The 19,494-nt window shown below is 41.0% G+C and overlaps 1 protein-coding gene across 6 annotated transcripts; it reads right to left on the reverse strand.

The window, feature by feature from the left end:
• Positions 1 to 1,772: 1,772 nt before the first annotated feature.
• Positions 1,773 to 19,492, reverse strand: ZBTB24 (zinc finger and BTB domain containing 24). Of its 6 annotated transcripts, none has more exons than XM_054699102.1 (7): positions 19,442 to 19,492; positions 14,900 to 15,846; positions 12,468 to 12,635; positions 12,036 to 12,119; positions 11,344 to 11,427; positions 7,604 to 7,685; positions 1,773 to 6,569 (listed from the first exon to the last, which is right to left on the reverse strand). In XM_054699102.1, the coding sequence occupies exons 2-7, from the start codon at positions 15,840 to 15,842 to the stop codon at positions 5,849 to 5,851; spliced, it is 2,082 nt and encodes a 693-aa protein (XP_054555077.1). In that variant the 5' UTR covers positions 15,843 to 15,846; positions 19,442 to 19,492; the 3' UTR covers positions 1,773 to 5,848. The 6 variants fall into 6 exon arrangements, with proteins under 6 accessions (XP_054555077.1, XP_037376101.1, XP_037376102.1 ...); XM_037520204.2 differs by lacking the exon at positions 19,442 to 19,492 and adding an exon at positions 16,546 to 16,587; XM_037520205.2 differs by lacking the exon at positions 19,442 to 19,492 and adding an exon at positions 16,074 to 16,346.
• Positions 19,493 to 19,494: the final 2 nt, after the last annotated feature.

Here is a 19,494-nt window from a genome sequence, read left to right on the forward strand (position 1 = left end):
TGTTTTCCTTCAATGCCATCCTTATCTCACCTCCAAACCTCTCATATCCTGAACCTGGAACCAGGAACTAGGTCCTTAGCACCACAAGTGAGACGTGTCAGCCACTCTGACTGCAGGTCAGTATGTCCCAATCTTGGACTGGTAGCTGTGACTGCAGTGTGACCAGGCACAGCTCCTGATGTAAAAACAATTACAAACTGAGCCAAAAGTGTAGAGTGGATTGACTGAGATTAGACAGTCAGGCCTTTGCAAGGAAGTGACATCCTGAGTTTTGAACAGACACATCAATCTGACAGTCATGCCTGGGAAACTGCCTGCTTTAGAGCCTGAAGGTGATTACCACTGAGCGTGTTTGTGGGAGGAACAAGGGAAGTCAGCGGGTGAGAATGGGGAAGGGGCCAGAGGAAAGCTGACTTTGGATTTCATTCTGAGTACAGTGGAAAACTGCAAGGTTTTAAACAGAGTATGATCAAATATGCTCCTATTTGCCTTGAGAGTATAATAAGCAATCATTTAGCTTGAAGCTAGGGACACAATGGTGAGTCCATATAGATCATCACTTCCTGTGGAGAAAGGAGTTGGGAGTAGGGGTAGAAAGTTCAGGCAGGCCTTGGCAGTATAGGCAATGGCTCAACAGTGGGAATGGAAAGAGTGGATGGGTTCAAAATACAGGCTGAGGTAAAACCGACATAATGCATGACTGGATTGGGCCGTGGGGATGGGGGGAGGGGTGAGGGCCCTATCAATGACTCCAAGTTTTCTTTCCTGGCTGGTAGTGAGTGAATTACACCTTTGGCTCCCTTATTCATTACTACTCTTCCCTGCAAACTTCTTTCTCTGTATTTTGCATTTTAGTCAAGTACCTTGCCCAGAAGTCAAAGCCAGAAGATGACCATGATAAGAGACTCCAAGGCCTCTTGTCCACAAATGACCCATCCTAAGGGCCTGCAAAGATTAATAATACATATAGGGGCCTCCCTGGTGGCGCTAGGGGTTAAGGCTTAAGCACAGCACTATGAAGCTATCCGCAGCCACTGCAGCACAAGTTTGATCCCCCGCAGGGAGCTACCCACATGGCGCAACAGACCTCTCCTGTCTCGCCCGCTGCTCCCCTCAGCAGTGTATTTTAGTAGATCTGCCTGTTCTGCTCCCCACTCTGTCTCTGGTGAATCCTCTCTCACACCCTGCACCTATGGCCTGTACCCCAGCTCTTGTATGCATAAATGAATCAATCTTAAAAAAAATAATACAAATAGGTTTAGGATTAGTTTAAATAGTTTCCCTTATTTTTATCAGAGTAGTTTTGTACTTCGAACACTAATAATATATGCAAAATTTATTTAGAAGTCATTTAATCATACTAGAATTATCTGAAAGGTGGATTGAAAGTCCTAAATTTCACCAAGGAAAGCTTTAGTTTAAGTGTTCATCTAACAAGGGTAAGATATGAATGAAGTAAAACCAAGAGCCAAACTATTCTTTTGGAAAATCTTCAAATTCTCAGTTAAAATTATCTAATTTATGGATATTAATAATACAAAATAAATACTAATCCATGCTCAAAAATCAAGGACTTTTGGAGACTCCTCCCTGCTCAAATTTTCCCCTTTCTAGACTTCAGAATGATCGACTGCTTTTCAGACTCATGGAAAAAAAATCCTACTATAAAGATCTCTTACTGTTACCTTAAAAATACTTTATTTTTATGTATTTAAATTATAAATTTATATGTAAATATCACATTATATATTTAAATACAAATACTTGCCAGAATCAATGATCTTGGTGCTTAATTATGTCTAAAGAATTCAAAAGCAAGATAAATTATTATAGTTACACTCCAGCTTCTTTTAGAGGTTATTATGTAAAACCTGCTGTTTACAAAAGGGAGGCAAAGGGAATTTCTTTTTGGGGGTCATTTCTCCATGCCTGCTCTTCATGAAAGTAAGACAAAAATTTTTACTTCAATACTTAAGTAGTTAGGTTTTTTTGGGGAATTCAGGGGGGAAATTTGTCTCAGTACTTGATAAGGAAGCATATACAAATCTGCTTAAATACATAACATTCCTAGTCAGAAGTTTGAAAAAGAAGGGTTTAGAGGTTCATGTTAGTTAAGGCATTTTCTCTTGAGTAATAACTTTTATCCAACTGGTAAATTTTGATAAAGCTTCAAATCAATAATAAATACTAATATGAATATTGATAGTTTTTGTGTTTCTATAAACAACTCTTTCACTATAATTTTATGTCAAAAGTTTGATTATATGATAAAAATTCCAGACATGGACTCTCAATTTCAGTCAAAAAGGTTCTATTACATTAAGCAGATCATACATAAAGAAAATCCAGCTCAAAGTTCCACACCTGCTGATAAGTCATCCACCTGGTGGAAGTAGCAGCGTAGAATCAGTCAGCCCTGTGCTCCAGTTCTACCATTTAACATGTAATGTTTGCGCCACTGTGTTCTCATCTGTAAAATAGGCATAATGTAAAATAGGCATAATGATACTTACCTCATAGGGATGCCATGAAGATTAAGTAAAATAAATTTGTGCTTCAAATGGGTAATAGGTGTGCCCTAGACACAGCTTCCTGCCTTATTCCAGGTGCCAGTTGTAATGGGCTAAATTGTGTCTCCATCCCTACCACCCCTTAAACCCCAGTACCTCAGAATGCAACTGCATTTGGAGTTAGGTAATGAAGTTAAAAGTATGATCATCAGGCTGGGACTTAATCCAATGACTAGTGTCCTTATAAGGAGACTGAACAAACAGAGGGAAGACTATATGAAGATACAGGGATGGAAAGATGGCCAGGAGGCCAGAGTAAACCAACCCTGCCAACATCTTGATGTTGGACTTGCATTGTTCAGAACTGTGACAAAATTTGCTTAAGTCATCAAGTTTGTAGAAGTTGTTAAGGTGTGCCACAGGGGCCATGTCAAGTCCAAAGGGCATAGGAGTCCTCTAACTGCAGAGTGCTATGCAAATCCTACTTTTTGTGACATGAAAATTAAGAAATGCTAAGATAAAGATCTAATTGCACCTGGCTTCACTCCTGGCCTGTACTACAGACTCAATATTATTACTCCAATTACAGAAACTCTAGATATAAGCATTTACAGTGAGACTCTCATTGTATTACTTAGCGTTATTTAACCAGTTACAATATTTATAACACAAGAACCAAGTGCAATTTCTGCACTTAAGTTTTAGAAACTGCACATATTTAATTCAAAGTAAGTTGTGAAATATTGCCCCAGTAATATCTCAAAGACCCAACAGAACATTTTGATGTACATAACATTTTTTTGGGGTGGGGAGGGTTAACTGAACTTTAAAACTGGGGATTTCATTCAAACAGACAAAAATGTGTATTTGGGATACAGAAGGTGAGTTTTATAAAACTATCATTTCCTGATTGCCCTGTGACAGTGAAATAACCTAAAACACTGTCAGAAGACATTCCTATGCCTGAGATTGGCTCTTAAGTCAGAGACAGATACACCTGTGCAGTACAAGTCAGAGCTACTAGCCACACAGGGCCACTGAGTCCACACAATGTGGCTCATGAACTAAGGACCTGGATTTTCAGTTTACTTCATTTTATTTTAAGTTTACTTGATTTTAATGTAAGTTAAAAAACTGATACTTTCGTTATTAAAAAATTATATTTGTGGGCCTCCCTGGTGGTACAAAGGGTTAACTCGCAACCTATGAAGCTGTCCGCAGCCCCTGCAGTATGAGCTCGATCCCCGGCCAGGGAGCAATCCACATGGTGCAGCAGACCTCTCTTGACTCGCCCCTGTTCCCCTCAGCAGTGTATTTCAGTCAATCTGCCTGTTCTGTTACCCGCTCTGGTGAGTCCTCTTAACCCCCACACCTCTGGCCTATACTCTAGCTCTTATATGCATAAATAAATAAATCTTTAAAAAAAATTATATCTGTAACTACGTAACATTTGAGTGTAGGCTTTCAACTGTGTATTGAACAAACTCTAAATACAGATCAAGAATGTTCAATTGAATATCAGCATGCAAAGTGAGTGTATAGTAAGTATAAATTATACACTAGATTTTGAAGACTGAGTATTAAAAAAGAATGTAAAATATCTTACTAATACATCTTTATATTACATTTTGAAATAATACTATTTGGCAAAGTTGGACTAACTACTTACATTAAAATTAATTTCACCTCTTTTTATGTTTTTAATGGGGTTACTAGAAAACTTTACATTGTTTATGTGGCTCCCATTATATTCTTAGCAAAGAAGTAGACTGTCAATGAGCTAGTTAAACCTGACTTCAGTCATATGAATTTACTTCCTGAATAATTATCCAGCTAACCAGAGTAAGTAGTTAAGCATTCATTTACTTTGATTGTGATGTATCTTCTGGAGAAAATGTGGGCCAGTAGGCTTTGAAAAGCTATTAAAAACTTTGCATTTTAAGAATCAAGTTAAAGCAGTTTAAATGACTAAGAACCTGAAATAGTAATTATGGTATAAGTGCATTTGTGAAAACTTACACCTTTGCACTAGTTAGGCCTGATTTAATATAATCCTCTTGACATGTATCATTTTGGAAATTTCGTGAATTATATACAATTTACATGTGTATGAATGTCTAAAATCTGACAAATTCTCTAATCTCCAAAAAGTGCTCTTTAATTTAAATGGTAATTAAAGATACCTAAAATAAAAAAATGACTGGTAAAGATCTTACTAATTTTAGGGTAGACTTTCCCTACTCTTCATGAGTATTATGCTAATTTAGATATCCTTATAACCTTCTTCCTTTCTCAAAGATCCTGTACCAGTTTTGGAGACCACAGTCAAAATATTCAATAAAATATGATAAAACTGAAAACCTAACCCAAACATAATTTCATATTTCACCATTATTTAAAATTGATAAGTTCATCTTGTGAAATTTAACTGATTTTGCAACAAAAATAGATTATTGTAACTTCCCCTCTCCAGAAAGTTAAGGTATAAAATAAAAATCAACATTTTCAGAGATCAATTAGAATTCAGTAAAATATATTTGACACTTAAATTACACTGAACAAAATTTATATTCTGGAATAATTGAGAAAGCTTTTACTTCATCATGAAGACCCGGTATCAACTGCTGACAAAACCCAGAATTTATTTGGGATGAATGGCTTGATCCAATTTTATACATTTATATTTCTCAGAAAAGCAAAGTTGAAAATTTTAAAAATAATCTTATGTTTTTGGTTTTCTTGCTATATAAATTTTGAGTTAAATGGATATAGTGTTTTTGAATCTACTTTAAGCATGACACGAAGAGTCTACTGTAACAAAGATTAAATGTTGACAATTAGTTTTTCTTGGGGGTTTGGAAGTTATTAAAAGGACAGATTCCCCAAAGCTATAATCGTCGTGTTCAGCCCTGACTTGGCTGAGGCAATTTGTATTGCCTAAGAGAAATGAAGAAGTAGAACTAACCATTCTTCGTTCTAAAAAATGAAAAAGATAACTCAAAAGTTTGGCAAGACCATAACCTATGGCTGTGAACAATTAATAATTAGAACTAAGAGTCTATATCAATGCCCTCAAAGAAATATTAGCAACATTTTTAAAAGATATAGATGAAAATGGAAACCATTCCTCAATAGTAAAATACACAATCCAAATCAGTACTATACATAAGACATCACACACCCATCTTGCTGCCTGGACGGAAGGTATTATAAAGTATTGGCTATCACATCTCTGTAAGCATCTGCAAATGAGCATTTCAGAAAGTGTCTGAACCGCAATCTTGTTATAGCTGGTTTACAGAGAGGAGACCAATAGAGCAGTCAAACATATTTTCAGGTCAGCTCTGCTCTGGGCTAAGTGGTCTGGGCTGGGGCACATGGTGGGTGGGAGGCTGCGGAGGAGGCTCCTGTGTCAGCTGCAGATGCTGAGCTGGATCTGATGCACTTGCTGCTAGATGGAGCTCCCCTGCCTGCTCCTGATGGGCATGAAGATGTTCCAGAGTTTCCTTAGAAAGTGTGATTACATGCACTGGTTCAGTTTGTGAGGGTTCAATCTGGCTTTCAATCATATTGAGGCTCTGAATGTGTTCTGTTTGCTCCTGTTGGGCTGAAAGAATTAAATTCTGCAGTTGTTCTGGCTGCTGTGTGAGCAGGGTGAGATTCGCAGCCTGGTCTGCAGTCATGTTCTGGGAGCTCTCTGCAGTGACAATGCTGATTCCTTGGGTTGGACCAGGCATGAAATTGATGTTATGTACAGAATCCGTTACAAGCAGCTGAATTTCTGGCTCTCCAGAGGTAGAGAGTTGATATGGCTGTAACTGAAGAATATTCCTGACCTCTTCAGTATTATTGCCAGAAACACTGCTAGCATCTGGGGCATGTTTTTCTTTGCTATGGATTTTCAAGTGAGCCTTCAAGTTGTCTAAGCGAGCAAACTGTATGTTACACTCAGGGCAGGAGAAAGGCTTCTTGCCTGTGTGTAGAATGCAGTGTCTCCTCTTGGCACTGGAGTCAGAGAAGGATTTGCCACATATGCCACAGGAGTATGGCTTTTCTCCTCTAGAAGAAAATAAACGTTTTTAAAAAACAGAAGGAAACTAATTTATAACTTAATTATTTAGGGAGAAGCAGTCAACAGGAGCGGAAAACTGACTTGACTGGAAGTCGTAAGTCATGGGTTCTTATACTAACTTTAGGACTTGGAGCAAGTCACAACTTGCATGAACTTTAGGTGGGAGTGGTATTTGAAGAAAGGTGGGTGGGGTTGGGCCAGATGTGATACAATTTTATGATTCACAGTATTTCAAATAAGAAAATAAATGTATATATCACAAACAGTTCCTTTTTGTTTTGCTTTAGCCAATTTTTAGATTATATTGACCAAATCAGTATCTGTAATTTCAATATTAGGGATTCCCTGGTGGCACAGGGGTTAAATCTCAGCGCTATCAAGCTATCACCAGCCACTACAGCAAGAGTTCACGGCGGTGTGAGCATGATCCCCGGCCAGGGAGCTACCCACATAGTGCATCAGATCTCTCCTGTCTTACCTGCTGCTCCCCTCAGCTATTTCAGTAGATCCGACTGTTCTGCTCCCCACTCTGTCTCTGGTGAATCCTCTCACCCCCTCGCACCTCTGGCCTACACCCCAGTTCTTATATGTATAAATAAATAAGTCTTAAAAAAAATTCAATATTAAAAGTTTGAGAAACTCCTAATTATTTCTGATGCTATTAGAAGAATTACTAAAGCAAATCTGGAAGTGAGTTTTGTGAACAGGAATTTACTCAGTAAATAGTAAATTTAATGTTTATGTTGAGTGAAGAGTTCAGCTTTAGAGCAGGCCCCCCCACTCAGAATCAAAATTCAGAGAACTATAAAATACAGAGAAAATGCATATATAAACTTCAGTTAACCAGAACCTGTTTTCTTGATTTTGTCTTGAGAAGATAAGACAAAAAAATTGCCTACATAAAAAATTCTATCAGAGTAATAATATGGGGATTAGGACTATATAGGTAACGTATGTCATACTACTGAACATCAGGGCTGAATGAGGACCCCATGTGAGAAGAAAATCTGCAAAGCTTTACCGATGGATTCTGATGTGGGTCTGAAGAGAACTCTTTGCTGTGAAAGATTTGCCACAAATTTCACAAGTAAATGGCTTTTCACCTAAAAAAGGGAAGGCATTTAGAAATGTTCATTCAATATAAAAAAAAAAGTAAAAACCACTCATACTGTCATAAGAAAAGAACAAAAGCAAATCCACTTAATTTCTCACTCCAATAAGTATGTATGTATGAATGAATGAATGAATGAATGAATGAAGCACTTACCAAGCACCTAGTATGTACCTAAGCACCATGTGCTGGATGCCACGAGGATAGAGAAAGTATAAGGGTGCAGTTCTTTTCCTTAAAAACTTAAAAGTTGAAACAAAAAGGTAAGCAATGACATGTAAGGAACAAAGGTACAGACCACATTTACTCCTGTGTCGCCTACCCTACCTAACTTACACTCTCATATCTTAGTGCTTGGCAAGGGAGCCCTCTCGACCTTCATAAGGATGCACCACCCTGTGCACCACCTCCACAGTCACCCTTGGCCCAAGCCACCACCAATTCTCCACAGCAGCCTCCTTCCACATCTCCCCAATTCAGGTTCTGCTTCTTTGTCATTTGCAATCGATGTGGCAACTGGAGTGACCCTTCAGGCAGACAGATCATGTTGAGATAAAAGTCAACACCTTTGGCCTACAGAGATCTGTCTGCCCATCCTCACTCCTCACCTCGAATTTCTCTAACCTCATCTGGCACTCTCCCCATGCCCACAGACTCAGCCTCTCAGGCATCTTGGGGAGTCACTGAATGATATACCTAAGCAAGTCCCCGCTGGGGTCCTCTCTCCCTGGCAAGTCTCCCTCAGGGATCTCCTGACATGGATCACTCTCACTGCTTCAAGTGTCTGCTCAAATGTCACTTTACCACCCTCAACAATTCCTAGACTACTTCCCTGAGTTGGTTTTTCCACAGTGCTATCACCGCTTCATATACTGTATAGGCTACTTATTATCTATTTCTGCTATTCTTCTATAGGATAATTTGTGGTCTTGTTCTAGAATCAGGCCTGGTACACTGTTCCAGAGAGTCCTGTTGAATGAATGAATTTCACAGGTTGGAAATAAAAGCCCACTTAAGATGTCATGACTGCTTCACTATGAATTGATAAAGCTTCAACAAACATTTCTTTACCATTAGTATGTACACTGCACGTAGAGTGACAGATTGGCAAACCCTCCAGCAACAAAACCAAATGATCCTAATGGAGGCAAAGGAACTATGAATTAAAAAAGAAGCAAACTTAGCTAGATAACACCAAGGGATAAGTGCCATTGGAAAAGAATGGTCAGGTAGCCTCCCTTTCACATACTCTACTGGAGAATTCAGGCTAGATATTTCTCCAAGTTCCATCTGGGCAGAAGACATTGTGATAACATGGATGAGACTACATCTTTGCATCAGTAATTCTTACTAGTCCAAAAGTTAAGACCATGCCACTGCCAATATCTTTCCATAGCTTTCCAGATGAGAGCTAGGGCCTTCTCTGATCTCAGTTCATTTTTTGCCTCTTCAGAATAAAGAGTGGGTACCCGCTGCTGTTTGCTCCTCATTGTAAAGTTCTGTGTGGGAAACACACATAACAATCATTCCATTCCATCTGGTTTTACAACAACTCAGAAAGTCTTTGTAGGCAGATGTTTTAAATAATGAAAGTTCCTTCCAAGAACATTCTCCACGTGAAGCTTTTTGAGGGAGTAAGCAGGACATTGAGATGACAAATTTTCCTATTTAAGGTGAATCTGGGGAAAGTCTCCCTATGCTCCTCTGATTTCTGATTTTTTCTGGCAACAGAGTAACACAGCTTTATTGCATCAACTGTGACGCAGTAAGTGATGCATTCCTTTTAAGTTTATTCAATCCTAAAACACTGATAGACCCATCAACAAAGTTCAGAGCTAAGAGATAAAAAGACATGATCATCGCCTCAGAGAATATATGGTCCATATGAGAGGTTAAGATTCACATCGCAATCAAGTAACATAGGGCTGCATTTGATGCAACAGTCAAATGAGGTGTGTTATTACTACTGAGTGCAGACAGGAAGATGGATGTGGAAGAGGCAGGATCTAGCTGGATGGGAGAGAAGCCTGGAAAGTACTATGAATAAATATCACAATCCAAAAGCTGGTGCTGGAAATGACCACATGTGTGGACACAGAGGGATGAGGATACACTGAGAAGTAGAGGAGCTAACAGGTGAGGCCAGGCCATGAAGAGCCACCATCCCCAAGCACAGGACCTGTGGAACTTCTATAAGTTTATAAAAGAATGACTTGCTAAAAGTACTAAAAAAATAAATATGGGGGTGATAAATATAGTGGGCTGCAGGCAGTAGGACCAGGTAGAAATTCCTGCACTAATGCACACATGAAGTGCTGGACCAGGAGGTGCAGGGGGAAGATGGAGAGGAAGGGGGAAAAAATAAAACAAGGTTAACAGATTTGGGTCAAAGTGAGACCAAAACAAAGTTGATCATAGGAGAACTGAACAACAGCAATTAAATGCAAAGGCAGAGAAAGGAGTATGACTTTAAAGGTTCCACGCAGGGGGATGCCAACAGAAATAACTCCAGGGTTTTCTTCCACATTCAATATAAAAAAAGACCCAAATAATACTGAAAAGTACAAAGTATGTAAAGTCCACTGCAGACTCCCCTTTCCTGAGGGAGCAGTTAACACTTTGATGAACATCTTTACAGACCTCTCTGTGCACGTACAACCAAGTACATAACTTTAAGTCACAAGACTGTCAAGGACATGTGTATCTGACTATCAAACTCACGTCACCATTTTATAAAGATGTGTTGTGTTCCACTGTGCATCTTGTCCAAAATTGACCTAACTAATCCCCTACTGACAGACTTGCGGTCACTTTGAAGCCTGTGTAATTACAAACAACCCTGTCCATGGTGAATATTTTTATGCAAACATCTTTTCACAATTTGGGAGTTTACATTTTGATAAATATCACCAGAGTTCTTTACACAAAGTTCCCAGGTTATATTCCCACCAACAGAATATATTTGTCCAATCTAATGGCAATGAAATATTTATCTTTAAGATGAAAAACTGTGTTTTCAATGTGAGATATAATTTTAGTAGACAATTGAATAATCATTAAATAATGCCTACAGTACAAAGTTTTTCTTAGAAAATCTAACAGGTTTATTTTTAAGGGTCTTTGCAGAAAGGCCTGAAAGGCCCACATTTTTACTTTTCTAATCTTAAATAAAAGAATTTAACCTGCCCCCATTAAACCTGCCTCATCACCAGCCCTGAGGGTGCTTCTTCTAGAGGAGGCAATGCCGAAGTTTTACGTACTGATCTTAGGGATAAAGTAGAAAAATCCTCAGTGCCTATGCTATTTTGTGCCTGTTTCATTTTCTATAAAAAATTATTTGATAATCTTCAATACTGAAGTAAATTAAGACTGAAACACAGAATCAAACTCAGACTTGCTCTCTTTTGTGGTTTTAAGTGAATTTTCATACGAGAAAAGTACTCAGTACGTGACCTGTTTTGCTAGCCTACGGAGATGTATACTCCCATGGGTCAGTGTTGACAGTATTCTTCTGGACTTTCAAATGATCTACTTATAAAACCCCCACCCAATTTACAATAGACACAGTCTGGGGAGAGCATTCCAAGTACTTCCTTCTTCACTAGCCTGAAAACATAAAATGTACTAAAAAGGAAGAGGTGGTGGTTTACCTGTGTGTGTTCGCAGATGTTTCTTTAGCTGAGACACATCCATGAATTTGCGATGGCAGTGGTTGCATTCCGGTAATGAGTGGCCTTGTCGCAACAATAAAAAAAGTGTCAGTGCATATATGCTCTCCCTGCACTTCTTCAGTGATCTGTGTTAAAGCACTTCCCTGAAAAATAATCACTTTAAATATGGTACTTTAATGGGACAATATTTTTCAAAATTAATTTGCTAACACTTCATATTTTCCTATATATCTCAACTCTGCTTTCCCAAGAAAGCTGGACTTCTTCCAGTCTCCCTATAAATAAAATGTTCTTGCTGAAGTACTCATGTGATTGGCCGATTGATCTCCAATTGCAACCCCCTGCCTCCATTCATTTCTTATCAATTGGCAGGGAAGGAAAAAGGACAAGGAGTAGAGGCAGATGGGAGAAGCCTGGACTGACAGCTATGGGGTAGGGATGTCTCTGGCTAGGTGCCACTAATAGTCAACTGGCAAGAGGAACTTTTGAAAGGCACCAATTCTGTAGAATAACATAAGGACATTTATTTTAGATTGCTTTTTAAGATTCTTCTCCCCCCCAAAAAAGCTCCTAAGACTCTTTTCTTTATCTTCTACAATATGAAACTAATATTTCAGAAATACATATGCATTTCTCCCCCAGCAAGCTCAATTTTTATTTTAATATTATACCTGTATGAACTCGGTAATGGCTCTTCAATTGTCTTTTCTGGCTGAAATATTTTCCACACTGATCACAGGTAAAAGACTTCTGTCCTGCCGAATAAAAAACATAATACTAGGATAGCAAAGGTATATCAGGCAATAAGGGAGTAGGAGTAGACCTGGAGAACTCAAACTTCCCCTCCAAGGCATCCAAAGGAATATAATTCTAGACTCTGGTAGTTACACAAACATGTTTGACCCCCACAATTCCAGTAGCCGGTTTAGAAACCCCCATTTAAGATTCAATGCTGTATAAGACTTCAACTTTACACTCTGACAGATGTATGATCCTATTCTTCCATGACACCACGTAGGAAATTATACCATTAGATCATGATAATGCCCACCCTGAGAAAGAGAAGCTATTGGCATTTGGCCCCCTGGGATAAGCCCGGCTACCTGAGTGCAGGCTCATGTGCTCCAGCAGCGAGTGCTTGGTGGTGAGAGCCTTGCTGCACACGGTGCAGGTATATGGCCGCTCACCCCTATGCATCCGGGTGTGGACCTGCAGGGAATGCTTCTGGGCAAAGCCTTTTCCACACTCATTACATTTGAAAGGCCGCTCCCCTGGAATCAGAGCCCAGAAAAATGGTGTAAACAAGAATCTGTACATACTTATTTTCCCTCCCAAACTAAAATGTCAATAAAAGCACACATCCTAAAAACCAATGAACAAGAGAGAAAATATCAGCAATAAAAGTTTGCAAGCTGGAACAGATGAATGTGGAACAGATCATGCCAGCGGTGAGGAGTACTGAGATCACCTCAGTATTTAAGAGACTCGTAAGGCTCAGGAATTGGTGGCACCTGATTATCTCTGAAAATGGGAGTCAGGGACGATAATTCAGTGTGCTTCAAAGGTAGGTGGACTTCCCAGGCCCATTGTCCTATTCCACACAGCCAGAAGACACTTTCTCCCAAACAGAAGAGGGTTAAAAAAAAGGGTTGGTGGACTCAGGGCCTCTGGATTGGAGGTCTCCAAGCACAGTGGAGCTGGACTATCAAAGGGTTGAAAGCAAGTCAAAGTGTATTTGGGAAGATGAAGATTCCCTTTTTTCTCCAGCCTTTCTCCCCATTCCCAACATCTGGTATATGTTCCATCCTGCCCTACAGCCTCTAGGTGGGAGAGTGGAGAGTCTGAACGTGAAGGGCCCAAGGTGAGAGGTGATGGCAGGCATCAGCCAGGTAGGGGGGCTGCCACCTCTGGAGAGGCCATTGTCCACAGGACCTCTCAACATGGCAGAGTTGCCAGTAGCCTTTAATTATGCTTGTGCATGATTAAATATGATTTAACAAAAAATCACCAGTCAGGGAAGGCCTTTAGTAATTTACACAGATACCAAAACAGACAAGAAAGCCAGAGACTTGCAGAGAACAGAGACTTGCCCAGGGTGAAGAAAGTTAAACACTAACAAATAAGCAAGTACTATTATTCACATGCTCACAGAGGTAAGAAATTACATTGTGAAACAAAAAGAAAATACTAGTAAAACAAGTTTAGAGAACAATAAAGAGCTCCTAGAAGTATAAATAGCAAAAATGGAAGAATTGTAAGCACTGAAAAAGTGGAAATCTGCCAGGAAATAGAGCAAAAAATGATGGAAAGTTTGACAATGGATCAGGGAAGTTCATGTGCACATAGTGGGGGTTCAAGAGAGAGCAGAGCAAACAGGAGAAATCATCTATGAAATAATTCAAAAAATTTTTCTGGAATAAAAGCTAGGAGTATCAGCTGGTCTCTACCCAAATGGAACAGAGACCACACTAAAGTGATTCACTGCAAAAGGGCAGTGCCTACATGCTATTTTCCTAGACAAATGATATAGAACACACACTCTCTTACAGGGCAACAAGTATTTCTCAGGTGTCTATTTGTCCAGTTTGAAGAATCAGAATTCAGGGCGCTCACCTCATCTGTACTAAAATTCTCTGGGGAGCTTTTAGAAACAAGATGGCTCCAGAAAACAGAAACAGGTGCTCTGAGGGTGTGGCCCCACTAGCAGTTTTATCAACTCCCCAGGTGCTGCTTGTGCGTGGCCAGGCTGAGAACAAGCCTGGGTGCTGCTGAGTCAGAATACAGCAAGTTGCTGGATGATAGAAGACTTACACACCATTCCTATACTTAAACTTAATTTTAAGTCAAGAGATATTTAAATGTCAATTTAAAGAATGAGTTAACTATATGAGAGGGCTGAAAGGAGGAAAGGATTTCTGCTTATGGGTACAATGTCCAAGAATGGCCACTTAAAATAGAACATTCAGTTCCTTACACTTGTCACATGTCAAGTGCTGAAAAGCCACATGTAGTTAATTGTGACAGTACACACACAGAACATTCCCACCATCACAGGAAAGGTCTGTTGGCCAGCGCTGGCCTAGGTTGACCAAAAAGAGGAAGACATTTACAGCTAGATAGCTAAGAGAGAAAGCTGTGCAGATGGACCTGGGCCTCAGCATAGCTATGGTAAAGATGAGGAACATTCAAGAGTCTGAAAGCAGAATGAGTTTGGCTAGTTAGTGATACCTGGACAAAACCTTGAACCAGCAACTCCAAATAAGATAGATTCTCAAATCAAGCTACCTGGGTTCACATTCTAGCTGTCACTAAAGGGATTACCTGGACAAGTTACTTAAGCTTTCTAGCACTTGGCATCTTGATCAGTACAATGGGAACAATCTCTCTCAAAGGATAGTTGTGAGAATTAAATGCAGTAACATGTAGGAAGGCTTTATTGCAATGCCCATCACATAGAAGTTGCACAATAAATGAAAGCTATGATCATCATTACTACTCCCAAACACATTCCAATGAGCTGTGAAAGTGTAATTACCCGTGTGGCTCCTCTGGTGGATAGCTAAAAAGTGATTGTACTTAAAGACTTTGCCACAGTCTTTACAACGGGCCTCAGGGCCACCGGAGCGCTTTTTCCTTCCACAGACCTTCTTAGCCGAACCCTGGTCATCTTCATCCCCAATAAGTTTGTAATCTTTAAGTTTGACGGACCTGCGGATCCTTCGCTTGCTGTGCCGACTCTGGCTGTCCTGCCCATCCTGGCTCTTGGGATCACAATTCTCATCTTTTTCAGCAGGCATCTCCTCCCCTCTAGTTGGCTCAGAGTCTTCTATTTCTTTTGCTGGACGCTGTTCATTATTTATGCCATTGTCTCCCTCTTTAATCACAAAGTTTTGTCTATTCTGAACTGAATTGTTCTCTCTCAGTTGTATTTCTTCTTCTGCAGCCAGCTCTGATTTCCCCTCCTGCAAATTGTTGACTTTTCTTGGTCTTCCCCGTTTCCGCTTTGGAGGATCATTTTTCTTATTAGAAATAACCACCACTGGAGTGCCAGCATTGTTCAAAGTCGTTGGTGCTGGGGAACTATGATTACTCTGAAAGTCTGTGTAAGCCTTTACCAGATCATAGACTTTTAAGAACTGAGCAGTAGCCAAGATTTGTTCTGTATATTTCTCACTCGCCTGGAGATACCCTGTGTAGATAAATTCCAGCAGGATACCGAACGTATCAGCAACCATGCCTTCCAGCATATAAATGGATTGGCCGATTTCCCGCTCTTCAGCAAACATCATTGAGAAATATTCACTACTGGCAGCAAGTAAGGCTTTGTGGGCCCGGAAATGTACATTCTCCACGATTAATGTAATATCACAGAGAAAGCCTTTCTTCCTCTGATCCTCAAAACTGGCCAGGATCATGTTACTGTGAGTGTCTGAATGTACAACAAGCTGCCCAGGTGGCTCTGATGATGTTTCTGCCATATTCCTTAGAAATCAAGAAATAAGAAATGTTTATAATGAAATAAGAAAATGTTTATATAGGAAGAAACACTGTCTTAAAAGGTTAATCCCTGCTCAAAAGAACCTACTTTTCCCATTGTTGGTGAAATTTGACCATTTACCACTTTCCAAATCTATTTACAAACTCAGTTTTGGGCCCTCCTTTCTGCTGTACTATTTCCCAGCTGGGTGCACTTCCAACATCTAAGTTACCTCTTAGGGTGTTTTCGCCTCTGCACAATGACGGGGTGGGGAGCAACGTCCTTCACAGCACCAACTTTCTACAGCTGCACCAACACCAGAACGAGAACTAGCTCACAAATGGGTGTGCCGAGTTCACAAACTCTTGACCATTCTGTCTTTGAGAACAAAATATGCAGCGGAGGGGAGACCATGTCCAGGTGCTCAGTAAATTCTGAGGGAGTCGCAGTACGGTAGCCCCGTAAGGGTCATCGGGCCTCGCTGTGGAAGGGCGGCGTGGATGCGCCACACCGGCGCCTGAGACGGCGCGCGGCGGCGGGCAGGGCGACTCCTGCCGGCACCGTGGCGGGGGCGGGGGCGGGGGGCCGGCCCACCCCCGCAGCCCTAGGCCCCGCGGGTTGGACCGGGGAGCGGACGACTGGGGGGGGAGGTGCACACGGCCGCGGATCTCGCGCCACGCACGGCGAGCCCGGGGCCGACCTACCTCTCGCGGCGCCCGGCGGGGTCCCGGCCGCGACCGACCCACCCGGCGGCCTGGCGGGCGCACCCACGCGGGGCCCACTCTGGCCCCCAGCTCCACCCGGAAGCCGCCGGGGTTCCCGCACCACAGGACTCTGCCCCAGCGCCGCGCCGCAGCCAACCCGGAAGCGCCGGGCGCCGCCTGCGCGGAGACGCTGGACCACGTGGCCCGGAGAGGCGCCCTTGCGCGGGGGGCGGGGCCTGGCCGCTTCCTGTTTACTGTGCGTGGGGACCGTGGGCAGAGATGGCGTGGTCTCCCATCAATTTGGAGGCTTTATATCATGCTAGACCGTTAGCTCCTCACCGACTACTTTATCAATCCTACTCTCTTCCTAGATGCCGAAGATGGCGTTAAGGTCTTGAATTTGTGGTCAGAATATCATGATCATACTCTGTTGATAGTAATATTGTGTTACATATTATGTAGAGTTATATTATTATTTTTAATGCATTATCCTTTTTTTAAGATTTATTTATTTATGCATACAAGAGCTGGGGTATAGGCCAGAGGTGTGGGAGGTGAAAGGATTCACCAGAGACAGAGTGGGGAACAGAGCAGGCAGACTGACTGAAACACTGCTGAGAGGAGCAGTGGGGGAGACAGGAGAGGTCTGCTGTGCCATGTGGGTAGCTTCCTGGCGGGCTGGGGATGGAACTCTTGCTGCAGATGCCGCAGATTGCTTCTTAGTGCGGTGCTTAAAACCCTGTGCCACCAGGGAGGCCCCAGTTATTATTAATACTATATTCATTATTTACCTCAAAAAATATTTTTCACATTTCCCTTCTCCTTTTATTACCTATTTCCAATAGTTTTGGCCAAGACATTGAAGAGAGCGCTTTAGGCAAACAGATCTGGTTACTGAATGATCTTGGAAGAGTTACTCATTCTCTTAACTTTTTTTAATCTTACCTATAAAATAGAGATGTTGGCTAGTGACAACTCGGTTGGGTTGCTCTGGGGTAAACAAGATGTAGTATGTAATGGGATTATTGGAAAGTGCCTAGCTTAGTTCATGTCTATTATTAAAATCGCCGTTATTATTCAGCCTTTTCACATCTTTCTTCAATCAACCATTAAGGGATTCTAACTAGTCTTAGTGACAGCGAAGTTCTATCTAATACACGTTCTCTCTAATACCAAGTAGGTATCACATCCAGAGACTGGAGTTATTCCCCTGCTTAGAATCCTCTGTGGCTCCTAGGGTGCCTTTTTGATAAAAGCCAAGCTTCTTGATATGATCTACAAGGCCCTCCCAAGTCCAGTTCCCTCCCAATTCTCTTTCCACCTATATCAGCATTTTCTCTCTCAATTTATCTTTCCCAGTACCAAGTTGCTTATAATATATCCCTTCCCCCCTCTCCACACACACTTCAAGATCCTCAGCATTCCAGCTATAGCCTCCATGATTTTGAAATTAGAGGTGTAATTGTTGACCTGAGTCTTTTGAAAATTTACTGGTATTTATTAAAACTAGTTTAAACTACACATGTCCCTTTGAGATTTTCCCTTCATCCTGAATTGCCCTTAAACTCCAGGATGTATGGGGGTCCAACTAGAATGGCAGATGTCTGACTGCTGTACACCAGCTGGGAGAGAAGTCAATCCAAGGAGTTGTTTACTCCAGTGTTTCTCATTGCCACAAGGATCGCAGTGAAAACACTGGTCTTCCAAAGATCCTTAATCAAGCTGCTGAAGGGGACTCTGTGGATAAGCCAACTTCTCCCACTCCCTCATTTAGTCATTGCTTACTTGAGTACAGGTTCTATGAGGATCTGGAGGATCTTCCAATATCAACCACTCAAAGCAGAGTCCAGCCCTTTCCTCAAGACAAGTTTGTTTAGGATTCATGCTGACTTTTCTTGAAATGTTTGTTGTTGTTGTTGTTGTTGTTAAGGACCCAACAGGTGCTTCATGACTTTTAATCTTGCAGAGCAGGATTACAAATGCCAACATTCACCCACCAAATATCCAATGCCTATTAAGTGTCAAGCACTGTCAGGTACTGGGGAGACAGCAACTAACAAAGCCCTTGCATTTGACGGAGGAGTGACAGGACACAAATAAATAATATAATTAAAGCAAATAAATAATATAATTTCAGGGAGTGTTAAATTTTATAAGGAGTGACGATGGACTCTGACAGGAAAAGGGAAGTCAGGATAGGATGACATTTGAGCTGAGATCTAAATGATATGGCGCCAGCTGTGTAGATCTGGAATGAGAATGTTTCAGGTGAAGGAAAAACAAGCTTCAAGGCTGTGAGACTGGAAGTGGTACAGTTAAAAAGAGGGGAAATGGCAGAAACTGTGAGGGAAAGAATACAACCAAGCATGAGTCTTGGGTTTGGGGCCAAATCAACTGAGTGCATGGTATCACCATTAGCTGATCTGTGCAAAAACTGCAGGAAGAGAATATGAGTAGATGACAATTATGAGGTAGACATATTAAATTTGAGATGTCAACTAGTAACTAAGTAATGATATTCAGTAGGCAGTTTTAGATAAGAGTCTGGAGTTCAGAGATAAGAACAGTATTTGCGATATTAATATTACAGTTATCAAAAAATCTGATTTTATCAGTCCCTTTAAGAAAACCTTCCAATGACCTCCTGTGTCAGTTATGATATATAGAATAGAACTTATCATAAGATCAATTACAAAATGGCTAGTGATAGATAAGAGGGTTATTCAGAGTTATTCTCTTTCTGTTCCAAATCCAATCTCTATCATTCTCCCCATCTTTTGGCCATGGGAGGCTGAAAGGACTTCATCAACAGAGTCCCGTACCTACTGGCACCTTGGTGGACAGGGTCAACGGACAGCCTGGAAGGAGTTTGAAGGAAGAAAAGGGTCATGCTCACCTGGAAAGTAGAGACTGGTGGAAGTGCTTTGTCACTACAAGGGCATTAAAAAC

The sequence above is a fragment of the Talpa occidentalis genome, unplaced genomic scaffold (genome assembly GCF_014898055.3).
Source record: "Talpa occidentalis isolate TD23 unplaced genomic scaffold, MPIMG_talOcc4v2.1 talOcc4.2, whole genome shotgun sequence".
Classification (NCBI taxonomy): domain Eukaryota; kingdom Metazoa; phylum Chordata; class Mammalia; order Eulipotyphla; family Talpidae; genus Talpa; species Talpa occidentalis.